Source organism: Protopterus annectens, chromosome 1.part1 (genome assembly GCF_019279795.1).
Source record: "Protopterus annectens isolate FY-2018-M chromosome 1.part1, PAN1.0, whole genome shotgun sequence".
NCBI classification, from domain to species: Eukaryota; Metazoa; Chordata; order Ceratodontiformes; family Protopteridae; genus Protopterus; species Protopterus annectens.
Window position 1 is genome coordinate 809532037 of NC_056726.1, and position 23233 is coordinate 809555269.

Here is a 23233-nt window from a genome sequence, read left to right on the forward strand (position 1 = left end):
AGGGAGGAGATCCCCAGGATCAAGACTGAGATTGCTCCACACACACGCAACCTGAGACCTTCACTTCCCTGGTATCCAAATCCAAGAGGCCTTCAGTTTGCCCCAGCCATCACTGTCTCAGCCCACTGCCGCTTCTTTGCAGGTCTCTCCACAGGAGTTTGTCAGGCTGGCCCAGAACTTCATGGATTTCATGAAGACTAGGCAGTCTGCCTGCAGAAAAATTCTTTGAAAGGAGCTTCCCCTGAGAAAAGGAGGTGGAAAAGGGGTACTTCCCTAGGAACATTCATATTCCTCAGAATCAGAGTATGAAGATGAATTGGCATGTGTAGGACATCTTCCCCCTACATCTTTTGAAGATTCTGATGACACCTTATCCTTATTCTCAGCTTCCTCCCTTGGTGACACCTTTCACAGGATGAGGGAAGCATTCATTTAATAGTCTAGGGAATTCTCTCTGGCCCAGACTCATTACAGGCTGCTTTTACACCCCCCAAACCCTAGACCTTTTAGCAGTTTCTTCAGTTCATGTAGTCCTGGATGATGTGCATGAGGCCATATCTCAGCATCCTGCCACCCTTCCCACTGCTCCTAGGAAATAATATTGCTATTATAGGATGGTCGAGTTTCATAAGCACACTTATAAAAACCCAGTGGTGGATCCACAGTGGTGTCTACCGAGTCTGATAAAGGAGCTCCTGGACATGCATGCAAGAACCCCCTACCAAATAAAAGGGAAAGTAGATTGCTGAATCAATTTGGTAAAAAGACTTCTACTTCATCCCCTTGGCCATGAGGGTTCTCAGCTGCTAGTTCCATATAGTCAAGTACCTTGAGTCATTGCTGGAACAGTGTATATCCAAAATAGAATGATACAAGAAAAGACCCTTTCTCTTAAATGTGGCTATGATGCTGTTGATGCATCCTGCAGGGCAGCTGCTATGGGGTCAGTTATTCAAAGACATGCCTGACTAACAACCCATCCCCTCTCAGACCAGGTAAACGCTAAGCTCCTTGATGCCCTTATAGACCACGTTTTCCTTTTTGGACCTCCGATTGAGAAAATATTGATTAAATTGAATAAAAAGGGAAAACAAATGAAATCTACCAAGGAATTCTACATGTCTGACTCCTAGGTATAATGGTAACTACCCTTTCAAATCCTGGTCCTTTCCACCCAAACACAAGAAGACTAGCCAGACTAAAGAATAAAGGCCAAGAATGCAGAGAAAGTGACAAACCAAGTAATGTTCAAAACTTAGGGGATTCAAGGATCCTGCCCCACTCTGTGAGCAGCTGTAACTGTCTCCAGCTCCTCATTTCCTCTTCCCCAAATTCCACCCCAGCCCATTCCCCCTAGTGAGAAGACTATGAACCTTTTACCACCATTGGGAATCCATAACAAATGGTGTACTTAAATCATAAAAGAAGGCTATGCAATTCAATCTTGAAAAAAAAAAAAACTCTTCCCAGGGATTCCCTTCCTTCGCCTCAGAAAGAAAAAAAAAAAAAAAAAAAAAAAAAACAGGAAAAGCTGTTGCCTCCCATTATAAACCACATGCTTGTATGGGGTTCTATTCAGAGAATTCACAGAAAAGAAGTGGGACAAAGTTCTACTCAAGACTATTACACCTGCCCAGAAATGAAGGGGCTTGGAGGCCTAGTTTAGCTCTCTCAGGGTTAAAGAAAATTTCTTCCATGCTCCCAAATTCAACATGTTAACCTTGCAAAAGTTATTAATTTCTCTTGATCTTTTAAGGGCCATGGATGGTGACTCTGGATTTAAAGATTGCCTACCTTCACGTTCCTAAATCCCATTTGTAAGGGGGATGACATTACTAATTTTGTGCCATACCATTTGGCTTATCTACTGCCTCTAAGGGTTTTCACCAAATGTCTGACACAAGTCATTGCTTTTTGAAGGACACTAGGAGTCCATAGTTACCCTTACTGGATGACTTCCTGATTCAGGCAAAATCTTCTCTAGAACTTCAGATAGCCTTGCAAATCACCATGGATTGCTTTCAGAAGGTTGGTAAGCAAGCACAAGAATTACCATGGGGGAAGTTATAGATTCTGTGCAAACAAAAAACCTTCCTTCCACAGGACAAAATCCTGTTTCTTTCAATGTGCCTTAGAGACCTTCAAACCAGACACAACATTTTGGCAATAGAATTCATCAGGGCCCTGGGTTATATCGTCATACATCATCATGATTCCCTTGGCAAAGTTATACATGAGGAATCTGCAGTGGTTCCTAAAGAACACTTGAGCACAAGACTTCCATCCTCCAGAAACCATGATTCTTCTATTATCATGCCTAAAAAAGGATCCTGTTGTGAAAAGAGAGTGTTTGTACCAACACAGGAGCCCAGTTCATCTTTCCACAGGCAGTAGAAACCTTAACTACAGACAGCTCAGACAGGGTCTGGGGAGCTCAAATAGGGCATGTCAGATTTCAGGGGACTTGTGGTGGGAACAGGCGAAACATCAGTCAGAAAGAGATTAACGCAATTTCTTGGCTTTGAAGGCTTTCAAAAACGAGCTGACTCCAGAAACTCTTCAGATTTGGACAGATAATACCACAGTTATGTGGTACATAAAGAAGTGAGGAGGACACCATCTTACTCCCTATGCAGACTGTCTATGAATATTTGGACACTGGCACAGCAACCCATAGCATCATACATCCTGGGTCAGCACAATCTCCTGGCAGACTCTGAGTCAAACCCTCCTAGACCCCAAAGAATGGATGCTAAAAAGGGAGAGCTTTCTGGATCTCATTCACCAGTGGGGCTTGGAGAGTGGATGCCTTCCATTTCAAATGGGTGGACTTCTTCCTGTATGTCTTTCCACAAAAATCCCTTTGACCTTACCTTTAGAATTAACTTGGGGATGACAGGCCCAAATGATCCCAATTCCTCCTTTCTGGCACAGGCAACAGTGGATGTTCTTTGTGTTTCACAGTTGCAGTCATCACCTGTGGGTTATCCCTGCTGTGGGAGCCCTCTGCAGTCCTGAATACCAAAGTCAGTGTTTTTGTGCACTGACTGCTGTCACCTGTAGTCTGACATCAGGTCGTCAGTACTACAAAGCAAGGCAGCCGATGTCATTACATCAGTCTTTCTTGCCGTGGAAACCGTAGCAGAAGCAGTTTGCACGAGTGCCAGTTGGTTGCTACCAGAAGTTGAATTTCAGCAGAAAATGTCTAAAGCTAAGTACCCCATTGGGGACCCTTTTTTTTCGTGCTCTAACCGATGTCCGAAAAAGTCAACAATTGTCTCGCCTGTGGAAAACAGATCCCACACCGAGACTTTCATTCTTATTGCATCACTTGTTTAGACCCAGACCACGACGTCCCTCGTTGCCGGTTCTGTGTGCTCTTTAATGTGAGAACCATTCGCCGTAGAGTTTTTTTGTAGACAATTATTTTTGTATTCCGTCATCAAATACTGATATGGCGTCCATCAGCCAACAATCCACCGATATTCCAAAAAAACTTAGACACAGGCCACACCTTCTGACGACCTTCCTAAGCCTTCCGATGACGCTACCACTAAGCTAGTAGTCAGTTGTCCAGAATTCAGTGAGGCGCTTTTTCAGCCACTGATTCCTGATTCGCTTTCTACGCAGGCCTCTGCTGAGACCCTTTCAGAGTCCGGTATGCCACAGAAATCCACTTCGTCTTTCAAGCCTTTCTCTGTCTCTGCCTTGGTTGGGTCCGGAGCCGCAACACAGGCATCGGCTTCCGAGGAGGCTGTTCGCACTCCCGATTTTAGACAAAAAAAGACATGTTCTCTTCCGACTACTGTTTCTCAGAGACCAACAGATTCTCGAGGCCTCGAAGCCAGGCCACTCCTAGGAAATCTGCTTCTAGCCACCATCTTGCTACTGCTCCCCCACCCTAACCTCAAATGTTTAAAAGGGCAGAGGATCTCATCTCCCTTATCCGAGGTACTCAAGCCCCCACTCCAAAAAAGAAAAGCCTTCCTTCTCCAGAAATTATGACAGACCAAGAGTCTAAGGAATTTGATTATTCTGCCTGAGAAGAGGAACAACAGCCCTTAACTGTTTATGAGGATTCAGATGCAGAGGGATCCATCTCCTCCACCTCCCCTCCAGAGGGCCTCTCCTTCGGGGAAATCCTTCACTCCATCAGGGAACATTTTCAATGGGAATCTCAGGACTACCCACAGTCAAAGAAACGACTTAGAGAGTTTCTGGACCTGCCCCAGCACAGACCCCTGGCCATCCCACCTATTCTAGAAGTGGTGGATGATGTTTTCCTAGAATCCAGTTTAGCCCCTGATGTCCTGCCTCCTGCTCCAGCTAAACCTGACAGGTAATACAAAGTTCCGGATTCTCACAAATACCTGTACAGGAACCCTGCTACAGACCCTAAGGTCATTACACAGGGACCAAAAGGAGCTAAGACTAGTTCTGCCAAGAATCCTCTTCCTTCTGACAAAGACTCCAGAGCTCTGGACAGGTGTGGTAAGAAAGTGTACATCTCTGCAACCTTAGCTATCTGCACACTCAATTGTCAGCTCCATGTGTCAAAATATCAACAACAGACTTTGGAACAATTAAAACAGATTGCTACCTCTCCTGACGGAACCAACTCAAAAGAGCTGGCAGAATTACTGCACTCTGCTTGTCAAGTGGCAAAGCACTTATTACAATGTGGATATGATGCCCTAGAAGCCTCTAGCAGGGCAGCAGTGACAGGATCTGTTATTAGGAGACATGCATGGCAGAAGGAACCACCTCTCCCTGATCATGTCAAGTCTAAACTTATTGATGCACCCCTAGATATATGGAATGCCTGTTGGGGGGGAAAAGCAGAAGAGGTGCTTAATAAAATGGAAGACAAAGCGAAAGCTATGCAAACAGAAAAAGATTTATTTCAAGTTCAACCGCCCAGATTCAGCAGGAACTTCCCCTCTAAGCACTGGGCCTTCCTTGCACCCTGCAGACAGGGCGAAATTAAGCCCTGCATGGACAGGACATCCAGGCCCATATCCCAGGGCCAGCAAAGAAGCAAACAATGGACCAATTCCACTGCTAAGACAGGGAGCTTTAAGCCAAGCTTCTATGGTAAGCACTCACAATGACTCTCCCTCCCCCCTCTGCCCTCCTTTTACTCATCTAAAACTAGGAGGAAGGCTCACCCTTTTCAAGGACAACTGGGTCTCTATAACCAAGAACCAGTGGGTGCTAAAAATAATTTCACAGGGATACAGATTCTCCTTCAGCGAACTCCCAATTCCAAGAGGGTACCCAGACCTCCCCCCAAACCAGTGGGCAGAGGCATTAAAATAGGTAAAAACACCTAATATCCCAGGGGGCAGTAGATCCTGTCCCTCCAGATCAAACAGGAAAAGGTTTTTACTCTAGACTATTCCTTGTTCCCAGAAAAGAGGGCACTTGGCGCCCCATCCTGGATCTATCCAAACTGAATACCTCCTTGGTGGTCCCCAGATTCAAAATGCTAACCTTGCAGCAGCTCATACCTGTGCTCACACAAAATACCTGGCTGGTGACACTAGACCTAAAAGACACCTACCTCCACATCCCCATCAGGGAATCATGCAGAAAATTCCTGTGCTTCAGAGCAGGCAATCAAAACTTTCAGATGTTCTTCATGTTTCACTGTTGCAGTCATTACATTTGGGTAATCTGCTGGCAGGTTGCCCTCAGTCGGCCTGAATATCAAAGTCTTTGGTCCTGCATCGGTTGCTGTCTTCTCTTCCATGAATTCAGGTCGTCAGGGGTATAAAACATCCAGCCAACGCCATTTTATTCAGTCTTTCTTGCCACGCGGAGCCCGAAGCAGAAGCAGTTCGCAAGTGCTAGTCGGCCGACTCCTGAAATTTTCGCATTCGAGTTTCAGAACCAAAGTCTTCAATTAAAGCTAAGTACCCCATTGGGGAAACTTTTTCTTGCTCCTTACCGATGTCAGTAAAAGTTAATAATTGCATTACTTGTGGAAAGCAAATACCTCATAAGGATTTTCATTTGTACTGTATTCCTTGCCTAGGCCCTGACCACAACATACCTTGCTGTCGATTTTGTGCTTTATATAATCAGCGCACTATCCGTCATCGGTATATTTTCGCCTCTAAATATTTCAGTTCTCAGTTTAATTATCCATCAGTGCCATAGGTTAGCCATCCGACTACCGGGATTCCGAAAAAACACAAATATAAAGACAGAGACAGGCCGCTGAGGTCCAAAACTGCTAACGCTTCTCTTAAGCCAGTCACCAGTTCGCCGGTACTCAGTGAGGTGCTTTCGCAGCCCTTGATACCTGCTACTTCTGATTCGCAGGCCTCTACTGAGACCCATTCGGAGTCCGGTATGCCGCGAGATGCTTCAACTATGGAACCCGCGGATGTCTCTACCTTGGATGGGTCTGGAGCAGCTGTGCAGGCACTGGCTTCTGAGGGTGTATTCAGGCCTATGGACTTGCATATTAAACCGACGGCTCCTTCTGTACTTGGGCCTAAATCTCGATCCATGTCTAAAAAACTGACGCCCAGGCCACATGCTCAGGCCTCTAGGCCTAAAAAACAAATTATAAGAATGGCTGAAGATATAATAACTAATCAGGGGTAGCCAACCCCCCCCCCCCTTCTAAGAGGCCTAGGACTTGAAGTTGATTATGAATCTTCTGATCAGGATTCTTTTTTTTTTCTGACTCTTCTGATGATTTGGATTTGCCCTTACCTACTTATGAGGATTTTGATGCAGAGGACTCCATTCCCTCTGCTTCCCCTCCAGAGGATTTTTCTTTTGGGGAACCCTTACATACTCTAAGGGAGCATTTCCACTGGGAGAGCCAGGATTCTTCTGATTAAAAAAAAGAGGCTTAGGGATTTCCTTCTCCTACTTCAGCATAGGCCTTTAGCTATTCCTCCTGTAATAGACATAGTTGATGTTTTCTCAGAATCTAGTTTGGCCCCTGATTACCTGACTCCTGCTCCCAGAAAACCTGACAGATACTACAAGGTCCCTGAGTCCCACAAGTTCCTTTTCAAAAATCCTATTGCAGATCCAGAGACTATAGGAGCCCAAGGCCATTAAGGCTTCTACTGCTAAAAATCCTACCCCTTCTGATAGAGACTCCAGGGCTCTGGATAGATGGGGTAAGAAGGTTTACACTTCTGCAACCTTGGCCATTAGAGCTTTAAACTGCCAGTTTCATGTGTTAAAATATCAGCAACATGTTATTGGACTGCTTAAACAGAAAATGATGCTGATTCCTGACTGTGTGGAAAATAAAAGAATTACAGGATTTAATGCATTTTGCCGAACAAGTCGGAAAAAATACTTTGCAGTGTAGTTTTGATTCATTAGAGGACTCTTGCAGGGCTGCTGTTACTGGGTCTGTAATCAGAAGACATGTTTGGCTTAAGGAGAAATCTTTGCCTGATCATGTTAAAGCTAAATAGTTGGATGCTCCTTTAAATCAGGACCGGCTGTTTGGCAACAAGGCTGAGGAAGTTCTTAAAAAAGATGGAAGATAAAGTTAAATCTGTGCAGACTGTTAAAGATTTTACAAGTTCAGCCTCCTAGATTTAGTAGGCACTGGCCCTCTAAGAATTGGTCCTTTCCAGCCCTTTCCAGGTCTTCTCAAGCCAAACCTAGACACAGCAAAAAAAACAGGTTTCAGTCCCAGGGGACTCGCAGAACTAAGCAGTGGGGGGGCCTCCACTTCAAAGTCTGGGAATAACAAGACTCCCCCCTATGGTAATCTGTCTCAGTGACTTCCTTTTAAAATTTCCAAGCACTTATCAACTGACTGCCCCTTCGGGGGGAAAGATTGCTCTTCATGCAAAGAATTGGGAACTCATTACCCAGGACAAATGGGTTTTAAATATAGTGTCCCAGGGATACAGATTTCACTTCCACACATTGCCAACACCAAGTGGGTGGCTGGACCTACCCCAAAATCAGTGGGCAGAGGCCCAAAAACAAGTACTTTCTCTCTTAAGCATGGGGGCTATTCAACTGGTACCAGAAGCGGAAAAGGGACAAGGTTTCTACTTGAGACTTTTCCTGGTACCCAGAAAAGACAATTCATGACATCCTATCCTGGACCTGTCTACTCTAAACGCCTTTTTGGAGATTCCAAAATTCAAGATGCTGACTCTTCACCAATTACTTCCTGTGCTAGGCAAAGATGCCTGGTTGGCAACAGTATATTTAAAAGAAGCATACCTGCACATCCCAATCAGGGAATCTTGCAGAAGATACCTAAGCTTCAAAGCAGGCTACACGCACTATCAGCTCTCTGCACTGCCCTTTGGCTTATGTACTGCGCCCAGGGTATTCACAAAGTGCCTAGCTCCAGTTATTGCATTTTGCAGGCAAAGAAATATTCAAATATACCCATACCTGGACGATTGTCTAATTCAGACAGAAAGCCAGGACATACTTTTAAATCATCTGGACTTTGTAAAAATGGTTCTAACTTGTCTGGGGTACACCATAAATGAAAGTAAATCACACCTGGTACCCTGTCAACAAATTATATTCCTGGGAGCAAGCTTGAATACAACTTCCCAGATGGCTTACCTCACACCAGAAAAGCAAATTCATTTTACATCCTACTTCAAACAAGTGGCCAGAAAAACCCTGCTATCTGCAAGAGAAATACTGCAAGCCTTGGGGTTCATGGCCTCCTGCATTCTTCTAATTCCATATGCAAGACTGCATATGAGGAAACTACAGTGGTATCTAAAAAGCCTATGGTGTCAAGTTTCTCAAGACCTAGAAACAATGATTCCTATCATACCTTGCCTATGCCTAGAGTTCCTTTGGTGGGCAGAAGCCTGCCACCAAAACAAGGGACAACCTTTCACACCATCCCCTGCTGCCCAAACCCTAACAACAAATGCATCAGACTATGCATGGGGGGCTCACCTGGCAGGGAAGTGCATTCAGGGCAAATGGAACCCAAGTCAAGTGCACCTGCATATCAATCAAAAAGAAATGCTAGCTCTACAGAATGCTCTGACAGCCTTCAAGGACCACATTCTTCCAAGACCACTAATGGTAAAGACGGACAACACCACTGTTATGTGGTACATAAACAAGCAGGGAGGGTACACATTCTTACCCCCTCTGCAGACTAGCCATGGCATTGTGGAACACAGCCTTGAGCTACCAAGTGCACCTACAAGTTCAGTTCAGGCCAGGAAAATTAAATACAATGGCAGACGGACTAAGCGGAAACCTCATGGACCTACACGACTGGAAACTGGAACCAAGGATTTTCAACATGTTGACAAGCAAATGGGGGAGACCTGTTTGCCTCTCCCCAGAACTACCAATTGGACAAATTTTGCACAAGGACTCCCCACAAACAAGCCTGGAATGTGGATGTTCTATCCTTCAGCTGGAAAAGCTTATCTAGTCTATGCCTTCACCCCTCTGCCTCTGCTCTCCAAATTGCTACTAAAAATCAAACAGGACAAACCAAGGATGATTTTGATTGCTCCAGACTGGCCGCGCCAGCACTGGTACCCCCTCCTGCGCAGTGTGACCGATTATCTCCATGGCACCTGCCTCAGACTCCTTCCCTGCTGTCTTAGCAGAAGAACCCGATTCTGCACACTCAGCTTCCAACACTGAACCTTGCAGCCTGGCTAATTACTTAATCTCTCCTTTACCATCCCTCAGCAAACCTGTGATGGATATCATTTTAGAGGCAAGGAGGCCTAGTACTAGAAAATCTTATGCTGAAAAATGGAAAAGATTCTGTGCCTGGAACCAGTCTCAAGGCATGAGCACAGCAGCGCCCAATTTACCTCAGATTTTACAATACTTAACTGAGATGCTTCACAAGGGCCTGTCTTTTTCCTCCATTAAAATCCACGCCTCAGCCATTTCAGCTCATTATAACACAGAACCTCCCCTCTTCTCTCATCCACTGCTCAAGCAGTTCCTCAGAGGGGCCAAAAATTTGAGACCACCCAGAAGAGCTCAAACCCCAGCCTGGGATCTTAACTTTGTCTTGGAGAAACTCACTCTACCTCCTTTCAAGCCAGCTGCTACTGCAGACTTAAAATTTCTTTCTTGGAAAACAGCTTTCCTTTTAGCAATCACTTCAGCTAGAAAGGCCCTTATGGCAGTGGAGCCTTTCATCATCTTTCATGCGGACAGGGTGTCCGTCAGAACCAATCCATCCTTCATGCCCAGGTTCCACTTCATATCATCGAATTACCATTTCATCGAATTGCAAACCATCAAGACCAAATCGTCGAAAACTCCTTTCATCGAATCTCAAATCATTGAAAACTATGAAGCAACTACAAATAACATCCCAGACACTTTGTACTATGTTTATGTGGGGGGGGGCAAGCCCCCCTGCACTCCCCATGTGGGGGGCTCCGCCTGTAGGTTTACCCCGGGTAGCACTTTTGTGTCACTGTTAGACAGAGGCACAGTATTTTGTGTCACTGTTAGACAGAGGCACAGTATACTAACCTCAAAAAAGGGCATAGCAAAATTAATTTTAAAATAGGTGGCGAAAGCCAAACACATTCTGGCTAGGCTTATAAGTGCCCTAGGGCAGATAGCCTAGTATGAACCTATGAACCTAACCCTAGGAAGGTCGCACTACAGTGGGGTTAGGAAATTACCTTTTTCCCCCACTGTAGTGTGACCTTGGAGTTGGTATATTTAATTAGGGTGGGGTAAAAACATTGTGGAATGTTATTTGTAGTTGCTTCATAGTTTTCAATGATTTGAGATTCGATGAAACGAGTTTTCGATGAAATGAGTTTTCGACGATTTGGTCTCGATGATTTGCAATTCGATGAAATGGTAATTCGATGATATGAAGTGGAACCCATACCCAAGGTGGTATCCAGTGTGGCCCTTAATCAGTCCATTCATTTGCCAACCTTCTTTCCCAGTCTACAGAATAAAGGGGAATGGATATTGCATTCCTTAGATGTGCACAGACAACTTAGATTCTACTTGGACAGGACTAAACCTCAAAGGAAATCTGAACAACTGCTGGTGGCATTTGTTGCAGGGGCAGAGGGGAAGGTTATTTCAAAGCAAACCATTTCTAAATGGATAAGCCATTGCATTCATTTCTGCTATAAGCACCATGGAAAACCTATCCCCCAGGGGATCAGACCTCACTCCACCAGGGCTGCATCTACCTCTACAGCCTTTCTGAAAGGCGTCCCTACCAGGGACATCCTAGAAGCTGCTACTCCAGGTAGCAGCATCCTAGAAGCTGCTACCTGGAGTTCTGTACTTACTTTCACCAAGCATTATAATTTGCCAATTTTCTCTAAATCCAGAACTGGCTTTGCCACTGCAGTCTTGCAGGGCCTTATAGCGGGCCCTAATGCTATCTAAATTTCTCCTCCCAACCATAGCTTTGGGAATCTACTCAAATGTAATGACTGCCACAATGAAGCACGAAGAACATAGTACAGTTGTGTACACTTACCATAGATGTAGATGTTCGAGTGTATTCACTGTTGCAGTCCTGGTTACCCTCCCTCCAGCCTCCTAACTTCTTTTGGCTATACCTCTACTTTCTTTAGTATGCTTAAAAGCCTTTTTGGTGTATTTTCTTTTTTTGTTGGAGTTATATCTTTGTGCTTTTATGTTTAATTGCTTCCCATTAGGGAGGCACGTGACATCTGGGGCAAGAAAAACTGATGTAATGGCGACGGCTGCATGTTTTATACCCCTGACGACCTGACGTCATGGAAGAAGGGACAGCAACCGACGGAGGACCCAAGACTTTGTTAATCAGGCCGACTGAGGGCTACCTGCAAGCAGATAACCCAAATGTAATGACTGCAACAGTGAATACACTCAAACATCTACATTTATGTTAAGTGTACACAACTGTACTTTTCCCTCCCTCCATCCCCCATTTCACATCTTCCCCTAGAGAAACACATGCTTCCCTAGGTGGCTGTCAGCCACCAGGACCACTTCTCTATTTTCCCTTGTGCTTCTGACGGGTTAGGGCAAGAAAAACTGATGTAATGATGTCGGCTGCCTTGCTTTATAGTATTGACGACCTGACGTCAGACTACAGGTGAAAGCAGGCAGTGCACAAAAACATTGACTCTGGTATTCGGGCCGACCGAGGGCTACCACAGAAGGGATAACTCACAGGTGATGACTGCAACAGTGAGTACACTTGAACATCTACATTTATGGTAAGTGTACATAACTGTACTTTCTCCTTTCCTTTGTCTTATGAGTGAGAGGAAGACCAAAATTTTATTGTTGATCATGAACAAACTTACAGCTTGGAGGATTGGATTTTGATCCCATCCACTTTACTCTATGTACAAAATGCTCTATACGTTCTGAAAAAGCCCAGAAAGCCAAACACTAAAAAGTCTTATTTAGCTAATTGGAAGAGGTTTTCTTTCTCGTGCCAGTCCAAATTTAGTCAGTGTTCACAAACTAATATATTTCAGATATTTTATTAACTCTTCTGTCTATTCAAACAAGTTCCACCATTCAGCTTCATGCCTCAGCCATCTTAATCTGAATCCCAGCTTCCCTCCATTACTCATCTACATGTAAAGCAATTTCTTAAGGGAAGTACTCATCTGAGATTACCTAGAGGGGAACCTTTTCCTTCATGGAACTTGAAAGTTGTGTTTGAAAAACTCACTGTACCACAATTGGAACCAACAGCAGCGGTTCTGCATATTTGCATGCCATGGTATCTGTGCTTGTGAAGAAATGTGAAATACTGTTTGAAAAAAAAAAAAAAACTGTGGCCCATTGCTTTGACCTCATTTTTGTGTATACTTCATGCAGCTGCACCATTTTGTAGTTCTAACACGCATTCCAAGGGCATATATCGGAGACTCCCCTATGCTCTTCCCCCCTATATCTGGTGGTGTGCATCTTGGAGAGGTCCATGAAAGCCTATGCACCTTCAGGTAAACTAGCCTTCCCCTACTATAGATAGAAGAGTACTATGGGGTAACTCCTTTTCCCTTCACTGCGAGACCAACCGTTTAGAGTGTTTTGTCTGCACCCTCCCTAAGCCTGTGAAAACAAATCCCTCTACCACCCTTCCACCGCCTTGATTCGTTTACTGAACCTGTATCACAGGTGATATAAACATGACACCTTTCATCTATACCATTGGGGTGGCAAGGCAACTTTGTGACAGATTAGTGGGTGAATTCTAAAGTCTTTGTTCACAAAGACTTGTAGGAAACTAGTGCTGGTCTTATTAGTGGTTACCTGTCCTCCCCCAACATTGGCCTTACAGGCAGTTGACCATGGATATTGGGCTTTCCACCACGGATGCCCTGATGCCTGCTCTTTCATATATTATGTTGTGCTACTTGGCACAGCACAGTCTTTGAGCAGTTTGTTACACCATCTGCATTGGTGTACCAACTGCTGGCATTAATTTCTTGGCAGGCTGCTCTGCTCCATCTTCTTCCTTGCAGCTAGTTATAACCTGGACTCTGCTTTGTTTTACTTTGGTCCTTTCAGTGAAAGAGCAGCTGGTTCGGAGCTCTTCAGTGCTTTCTCACTGGCTTCTGAGAGCTAGAAGGCCAGCTTCTTCCCATCCATCAGTAGTCCTCCATGAGACCATTACACTATTCTGAGAATTCTGCCTTCAAAAGATTTGCTTGTGCCTCAAAAAACATTAATTCTAAGCCTAAACCAACTCATGAGGCTGTCTGAGACAGCCTTAGTGATGAGGAAGGAGCAGATACCTCTCCGTGTTTTGGCAGATGCTCTACCAGGTGATGTAAGAAAAGGCTGTGACATACACACATTGTTCCATCCTAGTAGGTACAGCTTCAGGAGGCATGCTGAATTCTAGAGCAGACCTCCTAGGTGCTTCCACTGGCAATAGACAGCTTTAAAGATTCAATTATCCTGAACTGAGATCACCCAAATATTGGTGCCACAAAAAGCTTATGAAGTCATTTGTCCAGCCAAGGACTGATCTCAGGTTGGGTTAAGATCCATAAGCCAGAACAATTCATGTATGAAATGACCCCTAAGTGCATCCCTAGCCTGCAGGATTAGGCTGTTCATCCTTCAGACAATGAATCCAAGATTCTTGACTGACTCATGATGTGGTTTGTGCGTCCTGCATCTTGACTGTGTGAGGAAAAGTTACTAAGCAGTGAAGACATTGACCTTTTTAATGTGCAAGTAGACACGGCCACAGCAGTTAGTTATCTTGTGGATGTGCTACCTGGATGGCAGCATTTCACAGCCATCTGGTCTTTCTGTGGGTCAACACCCTGGCTTTGCTTAACCAATTAAGATTTAAATGTGACTTTCATGGATTTTCCCTTCCATGTCTTTTGCACACCGAAAGAATCTTCTCACAGATCCAACATTGTGGTGAGAAAATGTAATTTGTGATTGTTTGCTCTGACACTCTTATTGCAATTCAGGAAATCATAATGTGTTACCATTGAATGTGGTAGTTTGTTTAATTACTACAGACTTAAATTAGCACTCTGTAAATATAAAATAGCCGTTCTCCCCTCTTAGAGCAGAACATATTCTCATAAGACTTTTTTATTTTGCAGAGATTACAGACCTGGCTGTCCTGCTCGCATTTTAGTGAAGCTAGATCCAGTGCAGAACAAGTTGATTGTGGTTACAGCTGAACTGGAACACAACCACGAACTATGTCCCATTGAGTTTGCAAAATGCTTTAGGAAAAACAGATATGTCGGTGAAAATGATTCCTCTATCTTGATCCGAGTGACAAATGAGACAAGCAAACAGTTCTTGAACTTACGAGATTTACATAGGCTGCAGCATTACTGCAGAGCTCAGGACAGTAGTATACTGGACATCTTGAAAGAGATCGAGGATCTACTACGTGAGGATCAAGGAGCTAAGGTGAGACTTGTATTTGTAGAAGGTCAAGTCGTTGTTAAGGCTTTTGTCTTTATTACATCATGCATGAAACGTTTGTGTGACCGGTTCCCTCGAGTGCTGTACTTTGACAAGATGACTTACCTGAGTGAAGAATTTGATTTGTATTTTATTCTGTGTGAAGATGCCAATGGTAGAGGCCGTGAATGTCTCTACTGCATAGGAAGAAAGGATACAGAAGATATCTTCCGGTTTATTCTTGTGTCGCTTGTCCAGAGCGTACCAGACATCAAAACTAGAGTAAACTGCCTCATATTAGGAAATGTTAATGAAGATTTGAGCATTATACAGACTGTACTTCCAAATGCTAAAGTACAGTTTTGCAGGACTCAAGTTTTGGAGAGTTTGTATAACAAAGCTATTGAAATTGAAGGTGTTTTCCAGGACAACATCTGGGACTTTTTCTGCAAGCTTGCTAATTCATGGTCACCTGTTTCCTACAGTAGAAATTTACGTGAAATGAATTCTATGTTCTCCAAGGAATTTATAGAGTATTTCCAGGACACCTGGGACACCCGCAAGGAAATGTGGGTGGAGAGCTGGGCATTTGAGAGGAACAAAGGGAGTACATTTAGCAGATTTGTGAGATCACACCAGCAAATGCTTTCCTCTGAGCTTGGATCCTACCACACAATGGCAGAATATATTGGAAGACTGCACAAGCTTCAGACTCTCAAAACAGAGACAACTGACCTCGAAGAAGAAAAAATTCAGCCCCGCTTTCGTGAGATATGCTCCTATGATCTGGCCAGTCTTATTGAAGAGGAGATTGGTCTGGGTAAGAATGGATGCTACAGAATGAAGTTGGACGGGGACAACTTTGTACTTGATGATGGAACTGCAGAGTACACTGTCAATAAAGAACAAAATTCCTGTAGCTGCACAATTTATACTTCAACACTTCTTCCTTGTCGGCATATATTTGCTACACGCCTCTGGACTGGAGAAACAATCTGTTTCTCAATACGCAAACAGAAATCTGTGTAACCATGTTTGTGTAATTGTAAAATTAACATATCTTGCAGTTTGCCTTTGACAGCCTTTTTTATGAATCACATTGTTGTTTCTAGTTTTTGGTACATTTCCAAACAACTTTGAAGCAACTTTGTGTAAGCAAGTCTCATTAAAAATTAACTGAGCATCAACAGACTACCATGTTTGAATAGGTTCAGAATATTACCTTGTCCATTTATCCTGGACAAATAATTAATTACTTATTCATATGTTTCTCATATACGATCCTCTGTGAAGGACACTTTTTAGGTAGTAAACTGCCTGTCATTTCTAGATATTTCAGCAGCATTTATCATCTTTGTAAAATTGTATTTAAAGTTTTTTTTATAGGAATGTATGTCTTCATACTGAAGTATGTATTTTTTTCTTTTTAACCAAACTCCTTATGGTGGTATATTCAGCATTCCTCATTTCACAAGCTATACTGTTAGCTTTCAGAAGCATGCACTCTGTCATGTTTTTTGTCTGTTTATAAAACAGCAGCTGCACTTGGAGCATTTTCGTTGGTTGTTGGTATTACAGAAATGTAGTCCAGTCCCTATGGAATTTTGATTACAAGAAATATTAATTGTAAACATGTAAAAAGACAGTAAGCAGTATTAAAGGGCTGTGGAGGAAGTCAACATCCACTGTTTAGGTTTTAATGCAAGATAATTGCTGACAGTATTGTGCTGTTTGTAAAAATATATGTATATTTCATTTAAAGAAAGAGTTTACATTCCAAAATTGACTAGTAATATATATATATTATACTACCAGACTTCTGGATTACAGAGGCTGGTATACCACAGCCAATGCCTTTACCATACTTGAGGAGAAGGTAACCTTTCTGAATGGTTGTAATGTTGCATTAGTATTTTAAGTACTGTAATCAGCAAAATCAAATGAAACCAGTTAAAAAATATGTATACAAATATAGAGCTGATGGACTTATGTAACTTGACACATTAGGACACTTTATTCATTGTGCATATTTTATAGTTATCCGGTAGATAAAAGAATATTTTAAACTTGTTTTTACTTCTGCCACTTGTGTTTCAGCTTTGTCTTACCATGGTTTAAATATTATTGTCAAACTCTTTACTGGAAAAGGCCAGCACTGTCAACTGTACAACCTTATTTTTTCTTAAAATATTACAGTATCATCAACTGTTTAATCAGACTTTCTCTATTTTTCTATCTGGGGCCTGTACATCATACATGTTTGCTTCAAGTCTTTGTTGGCATTGTCTGTTCTTGCAGATTATTCATGGTCTTTAACTTTCCCCTGAAGTGGGTTTGTTCCCTTTCCTCTTGGAGTTCCTTAGATGTCATCCCATGCCTTCATGCTCTCCAGTTTCTTCCCCTTCAAAAAATACTACATTCCTATGTCTTTTCCATACATGTTAAACAACTGTAGAGTCAAGCCTATCCGGTGTTCATCCAGTTCCTCCAAAGAAGTATGTATATGTGCTGATTTCTGTCCACATTTTTCTTTGTGAATGTCTGAGGAGGTGCATACAAGAATGGATGAAATGTTTTTTTTTTCCTCAGAAAATTTAAGACTTAACATCTGGGACCCTCATTGATGGCATCTACAGTTAGGGTAATCATCTCCCCCAGTCATGTTTTGACATTTTTTTCTCTGAAGAACCCACATTCAGTGTTACTTGTCTCCCGTGGCAATACATTCTATGATGTCATATGCTGGCTTGGTAGGCTGTGCTTAAATAATCAGCCTGCTGTTTAATTTCTGCAGTTTTCACACAAGCTGATGTATTTGTATGATAAGCTTCTGCCTTTAATGGCTAAATGTAAATTAACTAAGTGTGTCTGTAATCACCAGTTAGTGCAGCATGTCTCCCTGAGCCTGTGCTGAAAAGAGGTCAACTTATGTGATTGAATGAATGGATAAATAAATCACTCAGTCAGTAGACATTAAACAGTCTGAAGTCCCGTTGTTTCAGCCTGGCCACTAACCGTTATTGAAGAGAAATTCTTTTGGATTGGGTGTCTACTAGTAGAATGGCAGAGATTTACAGTTCTTCACATAGGGATCATGTAGTGAATTCATTGTGCAGCCCAGTTACTGTTAAATGCTGAAATAGAAAACATGCCCTAGTCAAACTCCTCTGGTGGTACGTTTGATTGTAAAACTTTTTCTGTAGATGCTGAATCCAACTGCAGTTTTCTAGCTTCCAAGGGCACGCCTGTCCTTTGTTGTGGCAAATGACAAGAGGACAGGGGCATGTGAGCTTCTGGCCCCCTGTACTGCAGGGGATGCTGTTAGGGTGCATGTGTCACTCACCCCTCACTTCAGTGGCTAAACTATGCCAGCCTGATCCCAGAGTGGGGGCCTCTGGAGTCAAGGATAGTAGAGGACAAATATGAAATTTTCTCCCAGGGTTTCTCCCTGCCCAGAAGGATCCGTTAGTCCAGATGAGAAGGGTGTGATGGATATTTCCACATGAGGACTTCTGGTTTATGTCTCGAATGTCAGACAAATGTTTGAAGTCTGGTGGGAACTTGAATCACAGGTGGAGACTTTTCATATAACCATGCATCCCTTGACAGTTGTGTTTACAAGTGGACAGACTTCCTCTCCCAGGATCCTATGAAGAGTCTTAAGGATCTGTAGGACAGTATCTCTGGGAAGGATAAGGACAGTGGCTCCTCCCCAATACACCATTCCGAATCTCAAGGTATCCCTTCTTCTAGGGACACCCTATGCTTATGAAGTCCACCATATATTAACCTGTGGCTTATTTTCCATCCCCAGTAAATGCCTGCATCTGTTCTGAGTGAATGGATCAGGTTATTAAATGTGCTCTTTTTGCAGCCTGGAAGCAGCTAGACTCTGTTGCTGTGGCCCAAATGAAGGCAGTCTTATTTTGTTAGGCATAGACTGAGAGAATCCCTGACTCAGAAACTCATGGGCTAACTTCTGCATGATGTCTTCTGTTCTGCATCAAAGAAACCACAACACTTTGCCACCAAGAAAAAGTCGAACACTGGAGGGAATAAGTAAGCAAGGTGTGCCATGCTGGGGCTTAGACATCTCACTTTTTGTCTCCCCTGTCCAAATTCCGTCCCTCCCAGTACCAAGCAGTAGAGAAGCTTTCAATTGTCCCCTGATTTTGGCTGAAGGAGGAGGTGGTTAAGACCCTCTCTTCAATGCTTACCAAGGTGTTGGCTATTGTAACCAAAGTCTTGAAAGAGAACAACTTGTGTGTGCTTCCATACCGGGATAACTTGTCTCCTTTTGACCCCGTCAAGGGGCAAGTACTGCCCGATTACATCTTAGTGAATTGTTTTTATTTGTATGGAGCTGAATGCTGCACATTGTTAGCTGTTCCTGCCTGTAGAGATAGATGAGGATAAACTTTGTTGGAATCCTTCCATTAGGTGACCATAAACTGGGAATTTTTCTCTGATCCCATCTCACTGGGGAGAATTCCTTTCTGATCCTATCCCAGAGGAGGATCTATGGTTAATCATTGAAAGAAATCAACGTTGAGCAGCTATTCATCGAATGGTAATCATAGAAGGGTCATCCATCAAGCATGGAGTTGTGAGATGGGGAAGTAACTATTTGGCCAACACTTCCCTGTCTCATGCACAGCAATATTACAAATCTCTTTTCCCCACTGTAGTGTGGTCTCGGAGTTGGTATTTATAGTTTGAGGGGGACAAAGCCCCCTTCCCCACCTGGGTGGGTTTGAAATACTACCTTGCATGAGATGGGGAAGTGCTGGCCAAGTAGTTACTTCCCCATCTCACAACTGCACATTTGATGAATGGCTGTTCGATGATTTCCATTCGATGAGTAGCTGTTCAATATTTCTTTCTTTCGATGATTAACCATAGACTCCTCAGAGGATTGCCTTTCATAAATGCAGAGCTTGACAGCTTTCCATTGTTGGTCATTCCTGCCCATGGAGTGGGCCTGTCCTGAGAGTGGGCACAATGAAGAGTGTACGCCTGGTCATCCCCCATCTTCTCTGCCTCTTGGCCACCACAGTTATCTTCTTGGTGTTATTTGCATACCTGTGGATGGATTTGTTACATTGGTCTGTGTGATTTTAGTAGATGTTCTTTGTGTTTCACTGTTGCAGTTCTCACCTGTGGGTTATCCCTGCTGTGGTAGCCCTCTGCCTGCCCGAATACCAGAGTCATTGTTTTTCTGCTTCGGCTGCTGTTGTTTGTTGACTGACATCAGGTTATCAGTGCTGTAAAGCAAGGCAGCCGATGCCATTACTTCAGTCTTTCTTGCCATGGAGCCCATAGCAGAAGCAGTTTGCAAGTCTGCCGGTTGTTTGCTACCAGAGTTCGAATTACAGCTGAAAACATCTAAAGCTAAGTACCCAGTTAGGGATCTTTTTTCTTGCACTAACCAATGTCAGAAAAAGTTAACAGTTGTCTTGCTTGTGGAAAACAGATCCCACACTGAGACTTCACTTCATACTGCGTCACTTGTTTAGGCCCAGATGACGACGTCCCTCCATTGCTGGTTCTGTGCCCTCTTTAACGCGAGAACCATTCGTCGTAGAGCTCTTATTGTAGACGGGTATTTTCGTAGTCAATCTTCGTATTCCGAAATGGCATCCATCAGCCAACAATCCGTAGACATTCTGAAAAAATGTAGAGATAAAGATAGAGACAGACCACACAAAGTTAAGCCTTCCAGTGACGCTACCGCTAAGCAGGTAGTCAGTTCTCCGGAATTCAGTGAGGTGCTTTCGCAGCCCCTGATGCCTGACATCTATGCAGGCCTCTACTGAGACCCTTTTGGAGTCCGGTATGCCGCAGAAATCTTCATCTTCCAAGCCTTTGGTTGTCTCTACCTCGATTGAGTCCGCAGCCGCAACGCGGGCACCGGCTTCCGAGGAGGCCTTTCACACTACCGATTCTAGACAAAAACCGACATCTTCTCATCTGACTACCGTTTCTCTCAGACCAATGGATACTTAGGCCTAGAAGCCAGGCCACTCCTAGAAAATCTACCTCTAGCCACCATCTTACTCTTGCTCCACCACCCCAAGCCCAAATACTTAAGATGGTGGAAGGTCTTATCTCCCTTATCAGGGGCAGTCAGGCCACAACTTTTAAAAGGAAAAGACACCCTTCTCCTGAAGTAATGACAGCAGGATTCTGAGGAATCTGATTATTCCGATTTTGAAGAGGAACAGCAACCTCTGACTGCTTATGAGGATTCAAATGCAGTGAAATGCATTCCTTCTGCCTCTCCACCAGAAGACCTTTCCTTTGGGGAAACCCTTCACACCCTCAGGGAGCATTTCCACTGAGAATCTCAGGACTTCCCTCAGTCTAAAAAAAGACTAAGACAGTTTCTAGACCTGCCTCAACACAAACACCTGGCCATCCCCCCATCTTAGAAGTGGTGGATGATATTTTCCATGAATCCAGCTTAGCCCCTGATGTGCTCCCACCTGCTCCCAGTAAACCTGACAGGTATTACGGAGTACCACATTCTCACAAATACTCATTACACAGGGACCTAAAGGAGCTAAGACTAGTTCTGCCAAGAATCCTATTCCTTCTGACAAGGATTCCAGAGCACTGGACAGATGGGGTAAAAAATATAAACACCTGCAACCTTAGCTATCAGAGCGCTCAACTGTCAAGTCCATATGTTAAATATCAACAGCACACTTTGGAACTATTAAAGCAAAGTATTTCTGCCTTTTCTGACTGTGCCTGTTCAAAAGAGTTAGCAGATTTACTGCACTCTACTTGTCAAGTGGCCAAACACTCATTACACTGTGGATATGATGCCCTAGAAGCTTCTAGCAGAGCCGCAGTGTCAGGATCTATCATTAGGAGACATGCATGGTTGAAGGAACAACCTCTCCCTGATCATGTCAAGTCTAAATTAATTGATGCACCCCTGGATAAGGACTGCTTGTTTGGAGTAAAAGCAGAAGAGGTGCTTAAAAAGATGGAAGACAAAGCAAAATGTATGCAAACAGTAAAAGATTTATTTCAGGTTCAACCTTAAAGGTTCAGCAGGAACTTTCCCTCTAAGCACTGGTCCTTTCCCGCACCTAGCAGACATGGGCAAGGTAAGCCACGCAGGGACACACCACACAGGCCCCTATCCCAAGGACAGCAGAGAACCAAACAGTAAACCAATTCCGCCCCAAAGGCAGGGAGTTCTAAGCCATCCTTCTGTGGCAAAAACTCTCAATGACTCCCCCCCGCCCTCTTTTCACTCAGCAAAAGCTAGGAGCAAGGCTCTCCCTCTGCAAAGAAAATTGGCTTTCTGTAACAAAGGACCAATGGGTCTTAAAGATCATTTTTCAGGGATACCGATTCTCTTTCAGTGAACTCGCAATTCCAAGAGGGTACCCAGACTTACCTCCAAATCAGTAGGCAGAGGCATTGAAACAAGTCCAAACTCTCATATCCCAGGGGGCAGTAGAACCTGTTCCCACAGATCAAACAGGCAAAGGGTTTTATTCAAGACTGTCCCTTGTTCCCAGAAAAGAGGGCACTTGGCGTCCCATCCTGGATCTATCCATTCTGAACACCTCCCTGGTGGTCCCCAAATTCAAAATGCTAACGTTGCAGCAGCTGCTACCTATGCTGACAAAACATTCCTGGTTAGTGACCCTAGACCTAAAAGATGCCTACATCCACATCCCCATAAGGGAATCCTGCAGAAAGTTCCTGCACTTCAGAGCAGGCTTGCAACACTTTCAGTTCTCTGCGCTACCCTTTCGTCTGTCTACTGCTCCCAGGGTATTGACCAAATGCATAGCCTCGACCATAGCATTTTTTAGATAGAGAAATATATAGCTTTACCCTTATCTTTGATGACTGCCTCATTCAGGCAGTGGGCAAAGAAAAGCTGCTCCACGACCTCCTCTTTGTCAAAACCCTCCTAACTTCCTTAGGGTTTACCATGAACAAGAAGAAATCAAAGCATACACCCTCCAGGAGGATCATTTTCTTGGGAGCACTTCTGGACACAGCATCCCAAATGGCCTTCCTATCCCCAGAAAAGCAGAGCTTCCTGCATCTCTGCTTTACCCAGCTGGCTTCCAGAAGTCACCTCATGGCGATGAAGTTCCTGCAAGCCTTGGGGTACATGGTATCTTGCATTCTTCATCCTCCACCCTACCAGGCAGACCATCACCACCGATGCCTCAGACATTGTTTGGGCCACTCACCTAGCAGGCAGGTGCACCCAAGGACTTTGGGATGCCCAGCACCTTCCCTTACACATCAACCAGAGGGAAAGGAAGGCAGTACAAAAGGCTCTGACATCCTTCAAACCTCATCTCAGCCAGGG

At 43.9% G+C, this 23233-nt stretch overlaps 1 protein-coding gene across 3 annotated transcripts in view; it reads left to right on the top strand.

Annotated features, from left to right (window-relative positions):
* Positions 1 to 17093, top strand: part of LOC122807294 (uncharacterized protein ZSWIM9-like) — a 430135-nt gene extending 413042 nt beyond the window's left edge. For all 3 annotated transcript variants that reach the window (XM_044078424.1, XM_044078428.1, XM_044078426.1), the window contains exon 4: positions 14571 to 17093. In XM_044078424.1, coding sequence (XP_043934359.1) covers positions 14571 to 15912 — 1342 coding nt within the window. In that variant the 3' untranslated portion in view covers positions 15913 to 17093. The remainder of the gene's footprint in view (positions 1 to 14570) is intronic.
* The last annotated feature ends 6140 nt before the right edge of the window (positions 17094 to 23233 follow it).